General features: G+C 42.1%; 1 protein-coding gene across 2 annotated transcripts in view; it reads left to right on the top strand.

The window, feature by feature from the left end:
• ANTXR2 (ANTXR cell adhesion molecule 2) overlaps positions 1–12916 on the top strand; it is a 172129-nt gene that overhangs the window by 76005 nt on the left and 83208 nt on the right. Inside the window, exons 13-14 of one of the 2 annotated variants that reach the window (XM_074950469.1) lie at positions 2804–2899; positions 12012–12053. In XM_074950469.1, the coding sequence (XP_074806570.1) occupies positions 2804–2899; positions 12012–12053 (138 nt within the window). The remainder of the gene's footprint in view (positions 1–2803; positions 2900–12011; positions 12054–12916) is intronic. The other variant, XM_074950470.1, reaches the window with a different exon arrangement.

Here is a 12916-nt window from a genome sequence, read left to right as displayed (position 1 = left end):
GACAGGAAATCCAGCACCGCTTCTGCTCATCCTTTCTTCTTTTTTTTTTCTTTGTAAACCCTCATGTCATGTGTTGTGCAGAGAAGGAAGGGCCGTACAAGGAGAACTGTTGTTTCCGTAGTAGCAGATGGGCAACTGCATAGAAATGGGTCACAGCTAGAACACTGAGCTAATTCTAATGGCAGGGCAGCTGATGGCTAACCTGGTACAAGAGAGTGAAAAGTTGCAGCCTTCCACAGCAAACTGAAGTTGCTGTAAAGAAAAACAAACAAGAAGAGGTGTTGCAGCGAGGCATGGGCATTATTTACGTGTGATACCATCTTAAATGATCACCGAACATTTACACATTATTAGTCATCATTCGAGTAGGGCTTGATTCTCCTGTCATTGACACCGGTATAACTTCACTGACTGCAATACAATAACTCCTACTTTACTCTGGCTTGAGAGGAGAATCATGCTGTATCCTTTGCCCCTTTTTTTTGGTCCCCATATGAAATGTGAACAGGTCTCATTCGCACAAAACACATCCCTGATTTCCCCTTAATGTTGTTCCAGATCAGCATGCCGTGGAGCACGCTATACCAGGGTTTAGAAAAGGTGTGCAGAGGATGTGGGTTTGAGGCTTTTAGCCTCTGGGCCACTTCTGTTCTCCACGTTCTTCCTTCAAAAATAAGCTTAGAGGTGCAGTCTAAGCTTTTGTGAGAGTCACCGTTCATGCTCATCGTAAAAAACATAGTGACAAAAGGGCTGACCGTTAACTTGATAGGAGGCTAAGCATAATCCCTCTCTGTGTGCCTCTGAGAGTGTGGCTCGTTAAGAGCCTCATGGCACAATTAACCTATGCCCAAGTGGCACCAGTTAGCCTTCGGCCATCTTTGCTAGCATGCAAGAGCCAAAGCAGTGACTTTGTGTGACTTGTAGGACCTTGTGAGACGATCTAAGTTTACAAGTCTCAGTGGAGTATCTGTCTATTGAGAGAGACAAGATGGGTGAGGTAATACCTTTTATTGGACCAACAGTTATAGCTCTTTAAAATTCCACCTGTCCCTTTGGGTTAGGAGGAAACTTCTAGTTTATCCCATAACTGTCTGCACTGGGCTTCTTTGCATCTTCCTCTGCAGCAACTGGTATTTGCCACGGTCAGAGACATGACACTGAACTTGATAGACCACCAGTCACATCCAGGCCGGCAGTTCTTATGTTTTTTCCCCTGCAGGGCAAGATGAGCATTCAGACTTCAGGACTAGAATTAAATCTTTATTTTTGGAATACCAAACACCACGGTATAGGAGCCCTATATATAGGTCCCTACCAAATTCACAGCCACGGACCGTGAAATCTGGTCTCCCCCTGTGAAATCTGGTCTTTTCTGTGCTTTTATCCGATACTACACAGATTTCGTGGGGGAGAGCAGCATTTCTCAAATTGGGGATCCTGACCCGAAAGGGAGTTGTAAGCGGGTCGCAAGGTTATTTTAGAGGGTTTGTAGTATTGCCACCCTTGCTTCTGCGCTGCCTGGAGAGCAGCAGCTGTTGACCGGGCGCCCAGCTGTGAAGGCAGCCCCCCTCCAGCAGCAGCGCAGAAGTAAGGGTGGCCATACCATACCATGCCACCCTCACTGCTGCTGGCGGCGACTCTGCCTTCCGAGCTGGGCTCCCGTCCAGCAGCCGCCGCTCTCCATCTGCCCAGCTCGGAAGGCAGCGCTTCCCCCAGCACCAGCACAGAAGTAAGGGTAGCAGTACCGCAACCCCCCCACAACTCCTTTTTGGGTCAGGACCCCTACGATTACAACATTGTGAAATTTCAGTTTTAACTAGCAAAAATTATTAAATTTATGATTTTTAAGATCCTATGACCATGAAATTGACCAAAATGGACCGTGAATTTGGTAGGGCCCTACCTATACACCTCTTCTGGGATTCTACTTTCTTCTTCTCTTTCCTATCAATGGTTGCAGACTGCATTGATGATCAGGCAAACAGCTTTCCTTAGGCAGCTCTTAATGTAATCCTTTAAAGTCATTAGTCACTGGATGCTTGGTGTACCTGTACCAGTGACTTTTTTTCCCTTTCTATATTAGGCCTGATTCTCCTCTCACTTATGCCAGTTTCACATCAGTATAACTCCATTGACTTTGTGGAGTTACTCCTGACTTACACTGGAGTAAGTGAGAGGAGAATCAGGCCCATTATCTTCCAAGCGTGATTTGTGCAGTGACGGCCACGCAGTAGTCTGGAACACAGGTCCATAAAATGGCACAGGTACGTGCCGTTTCAGTGTTCTTTGTTTTACAGTTCAAAGTTTTGTGGCCCATCATATTCTGTATTGATGCTCTGTCCAGTCCTTTAAAATAGCTTACGCACCCGAGTTTCTCCAAAACCAAGAATATGTAAGGAACTGGGGAACATATACATTACCTTTTAATCTCCCTTCTGCCCTGTTTTGTAGTCGACACACATCATTCATTTTATCACACAGCTTTTTAAAAGCATCCTGGTTTACCAGGTACATTCCTCGGCTCACAGAAGAGGAGGGAACTAAACATACAAGGAGTCAGAGGAGCTAACTAGGGGGTGAATTTGGCCCAGAGTGGGCCTGATACTATAGGCTTCATAAAGAGTTTTGTCTGAGTAAGATCTGTAGAAGGAGGATCCAGCAAGTAGGAATCCTCTGTATGTGAATCAATATGTAACTGTGTTGGGTCGGGGGCGGGGAAGGAAGAGATAAAAACATTTATTAATGAGATAGAAATTGTTAACATCATCCAGTGACTGTCTTTTCCCTTCTTGTTTCTCCATAGTCGAATGGCATAGCTGCCCTTATTGCCATTCTTGTGCTGTTACTTTTGGTGGCTATTGGTCTTTTATGGTGGTTCTGGCCTCTTTGTTGCAAAGTGGTAAGTAAAAAAACGTAAATGGCTAATTCGGACATATGACCTATAACTGTCACCAAACTCTTGTTGGGAAATATAGATTCTTTTTCATAGATGTTTCTGGAAAGCAAGTGGTAGAGCAGCACAGTTGCTGTAGAGAATGGATAAAGTACAAGAGTGTATATAATATATCAGACATAGGTTTGGGGTATCTTTATCAATGGTCTATTGTAAGCCATAGAAAAGGTCAGTCTAATAACAGTGAAGTAACTGTGTTCTTTAATGACCGGTTTCAGAGTAGCAGCCATGTTAGTCTGTATCTGTAAAAACAAAAGGAGTACTTGTGGCACCTTAGAGACTAACAAATTTATAATAAAATTTATAATAAATTTGTTAGTCTCTAAGGTGCCACAAGTACTCCTTTTCTTTTTGTTTTCTTTAAAGCATTTGCTGCTTTGACAGAAACATAAGCACAGATGAACCAGGATAGGAAGATTCGGGTCTCTCGATTTGGCTTTTACCCCAGTGCCATATTCCTGTAAAATCTTTGATTAAAAGCTTTTCCTCTATTATTTTAAAGCTGCAGGCTATAATGGTGTGCAGATGTTTTTTCTGAAATCAAGGACTATTTTAAAAGCACTAGCACTAAAATTGATATTTGTAGTCCATTATGGACTCTCAAGTTGCAAATCCTTTATTCTCTTATTAATCCCTTGCAAAAAATGAAATTGCCATCCTGTCTATATTACATCAACTTTCATCTGAATAATGAACGTTCTTTATTCTTCTAGCAGCAGTCAACAATAGTGCTTCAATTCCCCTCCCCCCCCCCCCCCCCATTATTTGCAGGAGTTTGAGATTGGTGGAGTTTGATGAGATGGCAATTTCTTCCAACCTGGCACTGTATTCCGTCTACCCAGATTTGTCACAGGGGCGGTCTCCTGGGAGTTGGGACAGTGAAATATCTTCCCTCTTCTCAAATGTTCCAAGGCTGTTACTGGAGCACTGAGGATGCAGTAATTCCCATGGCTAACCGGAAGCAGGTTGTGAGGATGAGAGGGCCTCAAAACTGGCATGGAGGTTCGGGGCCTCAGCCTTCTGTGGATCCCCCATGTTCTGTGGTTTCCAAGAGCAGAGCCAATGGCCCTTCTCTAATGGGAAAAATCCCTCCTCTGTCCCACTCTTCACAGGATTGTCCCAAGACATCTCCAGGAGGATATCTTTGGGTCATGTTCTTTAGACTCATAGATGTTAAGGTCAGAAGGGACCAGTGTGATCATCTAGTCTGACCTCCTACACATTGCGGGCCACAGAACCTCAGCCACCCACTCCTGTAATAGAACCATAGCCTCTGGCTGAGTTACTGAAAACCTCAAATCATGGTTTAAAGACTTCAAGTTACAGAGAATTCACCATTTACACTGGTTTAAAGCCGCAAGTGACCCATGCTGCAGAGGAAGGTGAAATACCCCCAGGGTCTCTGCCAGTCCGACCAGGGTGTGGTTTTAGGGCCTAGTGCTACAGTAGTGCTGAGTTCTGAATACTCTGAACTTCTTACCAAATACCGACACTTCAATAGTTTTTGGTTTGATAGCCATATCTTTACATTAGAGAGTCAAGGCGGGTGAGGTAATATCTTTTATTGGCCCAACTTCTGTTCTGAAAGACAAGCATTCAAGCTTACACAGAGCTCTTCTTCAGGTATGGGAAATGTACTCAAAGTGTCACAGCTAAACACAAGGTGGATAGTTTAGCATAGGTAGTTAATGCATATTTTGAGGGGCCATTCAAGGTGAGGTGTCCCATTAATACTTCTTCATTCCTTGGGGTGTGGGGGGGGGGAGCTGTGTGTGTTTGGGGGGGTGGTTAAGTGGCTTATAGATTGTTGTAATAAGCCATAAATCCAGTGTTACTATTCAGTCCTATTGAGCTCCAAAGCTCATCTTTTGAAGATGTTGTACAGGTTTCCTTTGAGAAAAGAGAGGTCAGATACAGAGTGATCTCTTTATGAAAAGTGTTCACCCACAGGTGATATGGTGTTTTCATCTTTTATCATTTTTCTGTGTGAGTGTTGTTTTCACCTATATAGTAGTGTCAAGGTTCCTTCTGCACTCTAAACTATAGAGTACAGATGTGGGGACCTGCATGAAAGACCCCCTAAGCTTATTCTTACCAGTTTAGGTTAAAAACTTCCCCAAGGTACAAACTTTGCCTTGTCCTTGAACCCTATGCTGCCACCACCAAGCGTGTTAAACATTGAACAGGGAAAGAGTCCACTTGGAGACGTCTTCCCCCCAAATATCCCCCCAACCCCTACACCCCCTTTCCTGGGGAAGGCTTGATAAAAATCCTCACCAATTTGTACAGGTGAACACAGACCCAAACCCTTGGATCTTAAGAACAATGAAAAATCAATCAGGTTCTTAATAGAAGAATTTTAATTAAAGAAGAAGGTAAAGAATCACCTCTGTAAAATCAGGATGGTAGATACCTTACAGGGTAATCAGATTCCAAACATAGAGAATCCCTCTAGGCAAAACCTTAAGTTACAAAAAGACACAAAAACAGGAATATACATTCCCTCCAGCACAGCTTATTTACCAGCCATGAAACAAAAGGAAATCTAACGCATTTCTAGTTAGTAAGTAATCTAGCTAACAGAAGTTCTGAGACTGCATTCCTGATCTGTTCCCGGCAAAAGCATCACACAGACAGACAGACCCTTTGTTTTCCCCCCCTCCATCTTTGAAAGAATCTTGTCCCCTCATTGGTCATTTTGGTCAGCTGCCAGGGAGGTTATCTTAGCTTCTTAACCCTTTACAGGTGAAAGGGTTTTGCCTCTGGCCAGGAGGGATTTTATAGCACTGTATACAGAAAGGTGGTTACCCTTCCCTTTATTTTTATGACAAGTGGTCATTGAGGCATTTAGTGCACTGGATGAGGTACGCCACATAATAGGCATGTGTAGTACCCATGTATCTTGAAAGGGGTGTTGTGTGGGGTGTTGATCATCATAGCAGTGGAGATGTGTGTCCAGGTTTTGCATTTGTTGTTCTGGCATGGTGTGGTGCAGCTCTGAGTTGGTGTGCCCTGGTCTGTGGGGAGCTTGCTTCTGATAATGAGCTTGGAGAGGTTCGGGGGGAGGGGACTGTTTGAAGTTCAGAAGAGGGGGTTCAGGGAAGATTTCTTTCAGGATGTAGTCCCCATCCGGTATGGGTTTTAGTTTGCTACCTCACATGGATTCCAGTGTGGGATGGTAGGGGATGACTAGGGGTGTGCAGTTGGAAGGAGTTTTATTTCTGTATTCTATATTGAAGTTGTGATGGAAATCTTTGATGGAGTTTGGAGCATGTCTGGAATATGCCTGTTCAGAGGATGAAAATATCATTGATCTAGCTCAGATATCTCATTGGTTTCGTGGTGTATTTGTCCAGAAATTCCTTTTCAAGGTGGCCCATGAAGAGGATGGCATATTGGGTAGCCATCCTATTACCCGTGGCTGTTCCCATGGTTTGGACTAAGTGTTTGTTATTGAATGTAAAATTGTTATGAGTGAGGATGAGTTTGACGATGTGTTTTGGGTGGATATCTGTGGGTTGTCCATTGTCTTGTAAATATTTGAGGCAGACAGCGATGTTGTCATTGTGAAGGATGTTGGCGTTTAGTGAAGTGACATCCATGTGGCAAAGATGATGTTCTGAGGGAGGTTGTTAATTTTGCGGAGATTCTGGAGGAAGTTGATTGTCTTGGAGGAAGCTGGTCCTTTGTATGAGTGGTTTGAGGATGCTTTCTGTGAGACCCAATATTCCTTCAGTAAGAGTGCCATGGGCAGCTATGTTGGGTCTTCCTGGGTTCCCTTGTTTGTATACCTTGGGAAGCATGTAGAACGTCTCTATGTTCGTGGGGGATGAAGCTGTAGAGTTTCTCTTTGGATTTGTTTGAGGAAGAATTTGATGATATCCTTAAATTCCTGGGTAAATTGTGGTGTGGGGTGTTTTTTGAGTTCTTTATAATGGGTGGCGTGAAACACTTGTCTATTGGACTTGTGAACATAGTCATCATGTTTGAGGACTACGATTGTGCTCCCTTGAACTGTCACGGAAAAATAAGACAAAAATACCATATCAGCTCTGGGTGAACACTTTTCATAAAGCGATCACTCTGTATCTGACCTCTCAGTCCTCATCCTCAAAGACCTGCACAATTCTTTCAAAAGATGAGCCTGGGAGCTTAAATTCTGAACTTTGCTAGATACTAAAAATCATGGACTGAATAGAGACACTGGATATATATTTCAGAGTAGCAGCCATGTTAGTCTGTATACGCAAAAAGAACAGGAGTACTTGTGGCACCTTAGAGACTAACCAATTTATGGTGCCACAAGTACTCCTGTTCTTTTTACTGGATATATAGTTTATTATAACAACGTATAACCTACTTGACCCCCTCCCACAGCTTTCCCCCCCTTTTTCTTCCCCTTTCCCCGCCACGACTAGGGAGGTGTTAATGGGACGCTTACTCTTGAATGGTCTTTGAAATATGTGTCAAGTAGTTATGCTAAACAATCTGAGCCCCTTTTATTTAATTGTGACATTCTGAATATATTTTCCAGACCTGAAGAAGAGCTCTGTGTAAGCATGAAAGCTTGTCTCTCTCGCCAACAGAAGTTGGTCCAATTAAAGATGCTACCTCACCCATCTTGTATCTGTAATATCCTGGTACCAATGCAGCTACAACAACACTGCAAATCCTTAGATTATGATAATATGCTCTTACTCCTTCCTTCTATTCCACATCCAGTGTATTAACATAATGCATTATCCCAGTTTGTGGCCTACTACTTACTGCCTTCGATGTAAATGTCCTTGACTATTGATCACTCCTTCAAGAACTTTGGAGAAAGGGCGGATAAAATCACAGACCTGGTTGTCTTGCTGATGGAAGTAAGTATTTAGTTTCATGGGACAGAGAACAGCAAGCAAGAGAGCAGCAGAGCTCCCACGCCTGAGAACTGTTGTATCGCCAGAATCAAAACAAAAAGGGATAAAGTTGGTACAGACTTCGAACAAAAACAAATGAGAACTGCAGAAGTTCCTGCCTTCTATTATCTGCAGACAGTTGGTGTCCAACATTTTAGATGACTTAGGTATTCTGCTTAATCATTGGCAGGAGTCAGTTCTCAAAATGTTAGTTGATCTGCAGTCTGTGTACAGTACCAGGGGTTTTTTTGGCTGCTTTTTTTTTTTTTTTTTTTAAAGGGAGTTCACTGTTGACAGTTCTTTCACTCTTCCTTGAATATCAGAACAGATGATTGTATCAAACTGGCTTCAGGCTCTCGTGCTGACATTTCCTAATGCCCACATCACTGGAACATTTGAAAAGTGTTAATGAGTGGATCAAAAGGACTGTTGCCTGAAGCAGCTATTTTTCTTTTTTTTTTATTATTATTAAAGAAATCGGCTCGACTTAGTTACAAAGAATGAAGTCAATGAGATGCAGTCCTCCCTGATGATCAGACCAAACCAAACCAAACAAAATTGGAGACAAATCAAATTGTACATATGGTTAAGACAGAGAAGTGTTCTTCAGAACCGTCAGGACTTCATTTTACTAATGTGAATGAAAAAAAAAATGCAGGCAGTCTTGCAATAGTATGTCTTTTAATGTCGGCAAATTCTCATACTGCATTTGAATAATTGACTACAAAAATTGCCTAAATTCCCCTGACTGTTTTTTAAAATTGCATTTAATAATGGCTTCCCAATGAACTTTGCTTTACAAATCAAACTGGAATCAGTACTGACAGTGTGTGTGTGTGTGTGTGGCCTGTCGAAACATAAGGATGGGAGCATTTTCGTACCACTTCTGTCAACAGGGCCAAATATCTGTTACTCAAAGCAGATTATTTTCTCACACCATTGTCACTTAATGGCGGGGTACATTTTCCAACAAGTTTCATCTTCTGAAGCTGCTAGTAACTGCAGCTAATTAAAGCATTAGCTAATTTTAAATCTAGTTTATCCTACAACTCCAGTGAGTTTAGCAGCACCATTTTAGGGCCTGATCCCATGTCCAGTAGGTCAGTGGAAAGGCTCCCACTGACTCACAGGCTTACAAGGCCCATTGAAGTTGTCATGAGTCTTTTCCTTGATTTTAGTGGGGTTTAGATCAGGCCCTTAATGGGTTTTGGATTAGATTTTTTTTGTTCAAATCTTGGTCCCATTGAAATTAATAGGCATTTGGCCCTAATGAGCATTAGCCCACATCATAAAACTAATACATATTTTGGCACACTTAGTTGTCTTGGCTTAGGAGAGTCTCAAGGGTGTAAGAAAGAAATGAGAGTTATGAATTATTATAGATAAATATTTATATAGGGCCATAACTTTTTCTGGCATTTTACTGACATTAGAAAGGCCTCAGCTCTGAAAAGCTTAATGTACATCAGACAAATAGAGAAATTTAAGGTAATAGATAAAGAAAGTGGAAGGAAAATGGGATGGGAGTTGAAACAAGATAATGTGAGTTTTATAATATTGAGAGAATCTTTTTGGTGTTGATCTTTGGATAAACTTCAGTGCTTCTCAGTGCCTATGCACATCTTCACGTGCCTAAATGCCTTTGCCAATCTGGTCCATAACCCCTCTGCTTCACGTTTCCCCATCTATAAAGTGGGCAGAATGGTTCTGATCCATCTCACAGAGATGTTACGTGGATTAGCTAGTCAAGGTTTGTAAAGCGCTCCGAGACCCGGTGCTGGAATGCACCGCAGGAAGCCTTATTTATTCACCCTTACGTTAAAAAGCAGAGGAGGGAAAATCATGTTCTGACCCACTTTGGCATGCACCAAACAAACATCCTCCTATTGAAAATCCTTAATTTGTTCTCCTACCTGTTGAAGGTTCCAAGAACTAACAAACCAGTTTAATATTTTAATTCTGAAGTATTTGGTAATAGGTTTCCAGTTATACCAAGCATTTACTTCTAACTATATTCATTTGGTGGCAAATTGCCAGCACTACTATGGTGGGTCTCGCGCTTTCTCTTCTTGCGGGTTGTTCAGGGCACCGTTTCTTGCCCCTGAACTGAGGTATTAACTGCCCCACTAGTGTCCGAGAGGGAGGGACCCGGGCCCACCCTCTACTCTGGGTCCCAGCCCAGGGGCCCTGGGGATAGCGGTAAACCACTAGAACTAGCAGTTCCTTCCCCTGGGCCACTTCCCTCTCCTGCCCTTCAGCTTGTGGGGCTTCCTACCCTCCCTCTGCACAAACCAGGTGTCCCTTTACCTAGGGTCTTGGTCTTCTTAGCCCACCGCAGCACTTCTCCAACTCTCCTCTGCTCCAACACCAATCCACTCTGCTTCAACTCCTCCAAACTGCTCTTTGCTCCAACACCAATCCACTCTGCTTCAACTCCTCCTCTTGTCTGATTGAAACAGGAGGTTTTTATCATGTGACTGGCTTCAGGTGCTTTAATTAATCTATAGCAAACTTTCTTCCCTCTGCAGGGAAGAAGGCTCCCTTCTAACACTTTCCTGCTGCCCTCTGGCCATGCTGTGTCACAATTTTAATCTCATTCATATATGCGATGCCCACATTTATTTGGAAGTGAACTATTTTGGTGGCATTACTATCTGAGATGTCAGTGGTGACATCCAAGTTACTTTTATCAAGATTAAAAAAAAATTCTTCTACATATGATGCCGTGAGTCCACTTATTTATTTGATATTCAGAGGCACTTGTGAAGATAATTAAAGTACTGGAATTAATGGCAGGGATAGGGATAAAATGATATCCCTCTATGATATCTCTGAAACTAACATAACTAGTATTTCAATACAAATGTAATTTTAACAGCTTTTTATGTAGCCATCATTTTATATATTTTAATCAAATCTGTATTGTACCAATGCACAAAACAATCATGAGTCTTCGTATAGGTGGAGTATTTCTTTTTTCATATCTGAAAAATACTGAGGCACAGAAAATCATGACCGTTTGTATAGATAAAGTATTTCTTCACTGTTAGCTTGGCCACAGAGCGAGCCCACTTGTAGTCTGCTAAGTCCAGCTTGTTTCTGTTTTGCAGAAAACTGTTTCTGACTTTAATTTTTGCTATCATCTAATAAATACATTGGTGTGTTTTTTCTGTTTAATGGCTTGTTGGGGATTTTGAGGTGAGTAGCAGGGGAAGTCACAGAAGTTCATGCAATGCATGTGTGTAAGAGAGCAGAAAGAAAGTGGAAGGGGTGTAAGTGGCGTAAGTTTGTTTTTTATGCTATATTGCATATTGAATTTAAGACTAAGATAAAGTAAGATTAGAGTGAATAGAGGGCTTTTATTACTAACTGGAAAATCCCCTGGCGTGTGCTCGCTTTCCTGTGTTCCACTCTGTTGACAAATTGTTAATATTTATGTGCCAGAAACCCCATGGATGGCTATAAATTAGAAACAAACCTCCTTAACAGGAGGGATTATTTTCCAATAACAATTTAAGAATGTTTGTGAATGTAGCAACACCACACTGTAGGCATTCCACACTGAACACCATGAAGGAAAGCCATTTTCAAATTTATAGATTTGAAATGTGCAAGCTGCAGAAATAATTTGGGTGGATAGTTTAAAGGCCTAGAGTTGATCTTGAGTTTCCAGAAGGCATTTTGCACTTGTCACTGGGCCAGAAATTCTCCAGATGCATGGCATGAGAAAACTGGTTTATAGTTAGGCAAGTTCTGAGGTAGGCTTTTGGGCTGCCTTTTGCTGAGGCAAGTCCTGAGGTAGGCTTTTGGGCTGCCTTTTGCTGATACTGTCTAATTAACAACATAGGACTTCATCACTGGCTCTTACTTAGAATGACTGAACCTCATCCAATTAGTAAGTAAATGGGCAGGCATGTTTGTCCCAAAGAGTGCCTGTCAACAAGTTGATTTTATTTAATATTAGAGGGATGGTGTTAATTTCCACACAAGTTTGGTAATCAGGAGTCCAGGGAGTTGCAACAGTAGTTGCTAGTTTGTGAAGAAACATTGGTGATTCGTAGCGGAATGGTTAACAATTAAGATACTCTATCAGATTTTGAAGGTCACTTTCAGGCTCTGACTGCTGTCACTCATGCTTGTCTTTGTATTGTTTTTAGGTCATCAAGGATCCTCCACCACCACCTCCAGCTCCAAAAGAGGTACAGTATGAAGGTGTTTGTTGACCTGTACAATAAGACATCATCCTAGCGCACCATCAGTTACATTAATTACATTACACCATCCCGTTAAATATTGCTGTATATTACGAACCAGCTCTTTTCCCCCAGTTGCTGGAGAGAAAAGATGGCACAGTGATTAGGGCATTTTCCTGGCATGTGAGAGACCAAGGTTCAGGTCCCAGATCTGTCAGAGACTTCTTCTGTGACCTTGAGGAAGCTGCTTTTGTTGTGCCTCAGTTTTCCATCTGTGAAACGGAGGTAATAGCACTTCCCTACCTCGCAGAGAGGTTTGGAGGGTAAACACATCGAAAAGATTTGAGGTCCTCAGATATTACATTGGTGGAGACCATATAAGTACCACAGACCACTAGATACTTTAGCCACAATTCCTCCTTAACCAGCGCCATCCCCTCTTTGGGCTGTATCTGTCCCACCTTTTTAAAAAACAAATAAAATAATCAAAGGTACTGTATTTTTGATGCTGATAATAATGATACTTGGTGCTTATCCACATGAGATGCCCAGTTTTATTTATTTAAAATAACAATAAAACCCATTATAACAAGAAACTCGAGGCTTCCTAACAACGAACTATCTTAAGATAACCGTTCATGACATACACTGAATTAACTCAGCCAGACAGTAAATTAAAGCACCAATAAAACCCTTTAACCACCCCCCGCCCCCCCTGTTGTCCACCAGGTACATAGTCTAAACTTCCTCCCAAAATTCTTTTAAATAAATGGCTTTCTGTTGCGTGTGTGCTCCCACACAGGCCAGGCTGCTAGAATTCTGGGCTGCATCTGACCCACCTTTTTAAAACAAAATAACCCAAGTTACTG

This window comes from Natator depressus, chromosome 4 (assembly GCF_965152275.1).
Source record: "Natator depressus isolate rNatDep1 chromosome 4, rNatDep2.hap1, whole genome shotgun sequence".
NCBI lineage: Eukaryota > Metazoa > Chordata > Testudines > Cheloniidae > Natator > Natator depressus.
The sequence above is the reverse complement of the archived record's forward strand: the minus strand, read 5'-3'. Positions and strand labels throughout refer to the sequence as shown.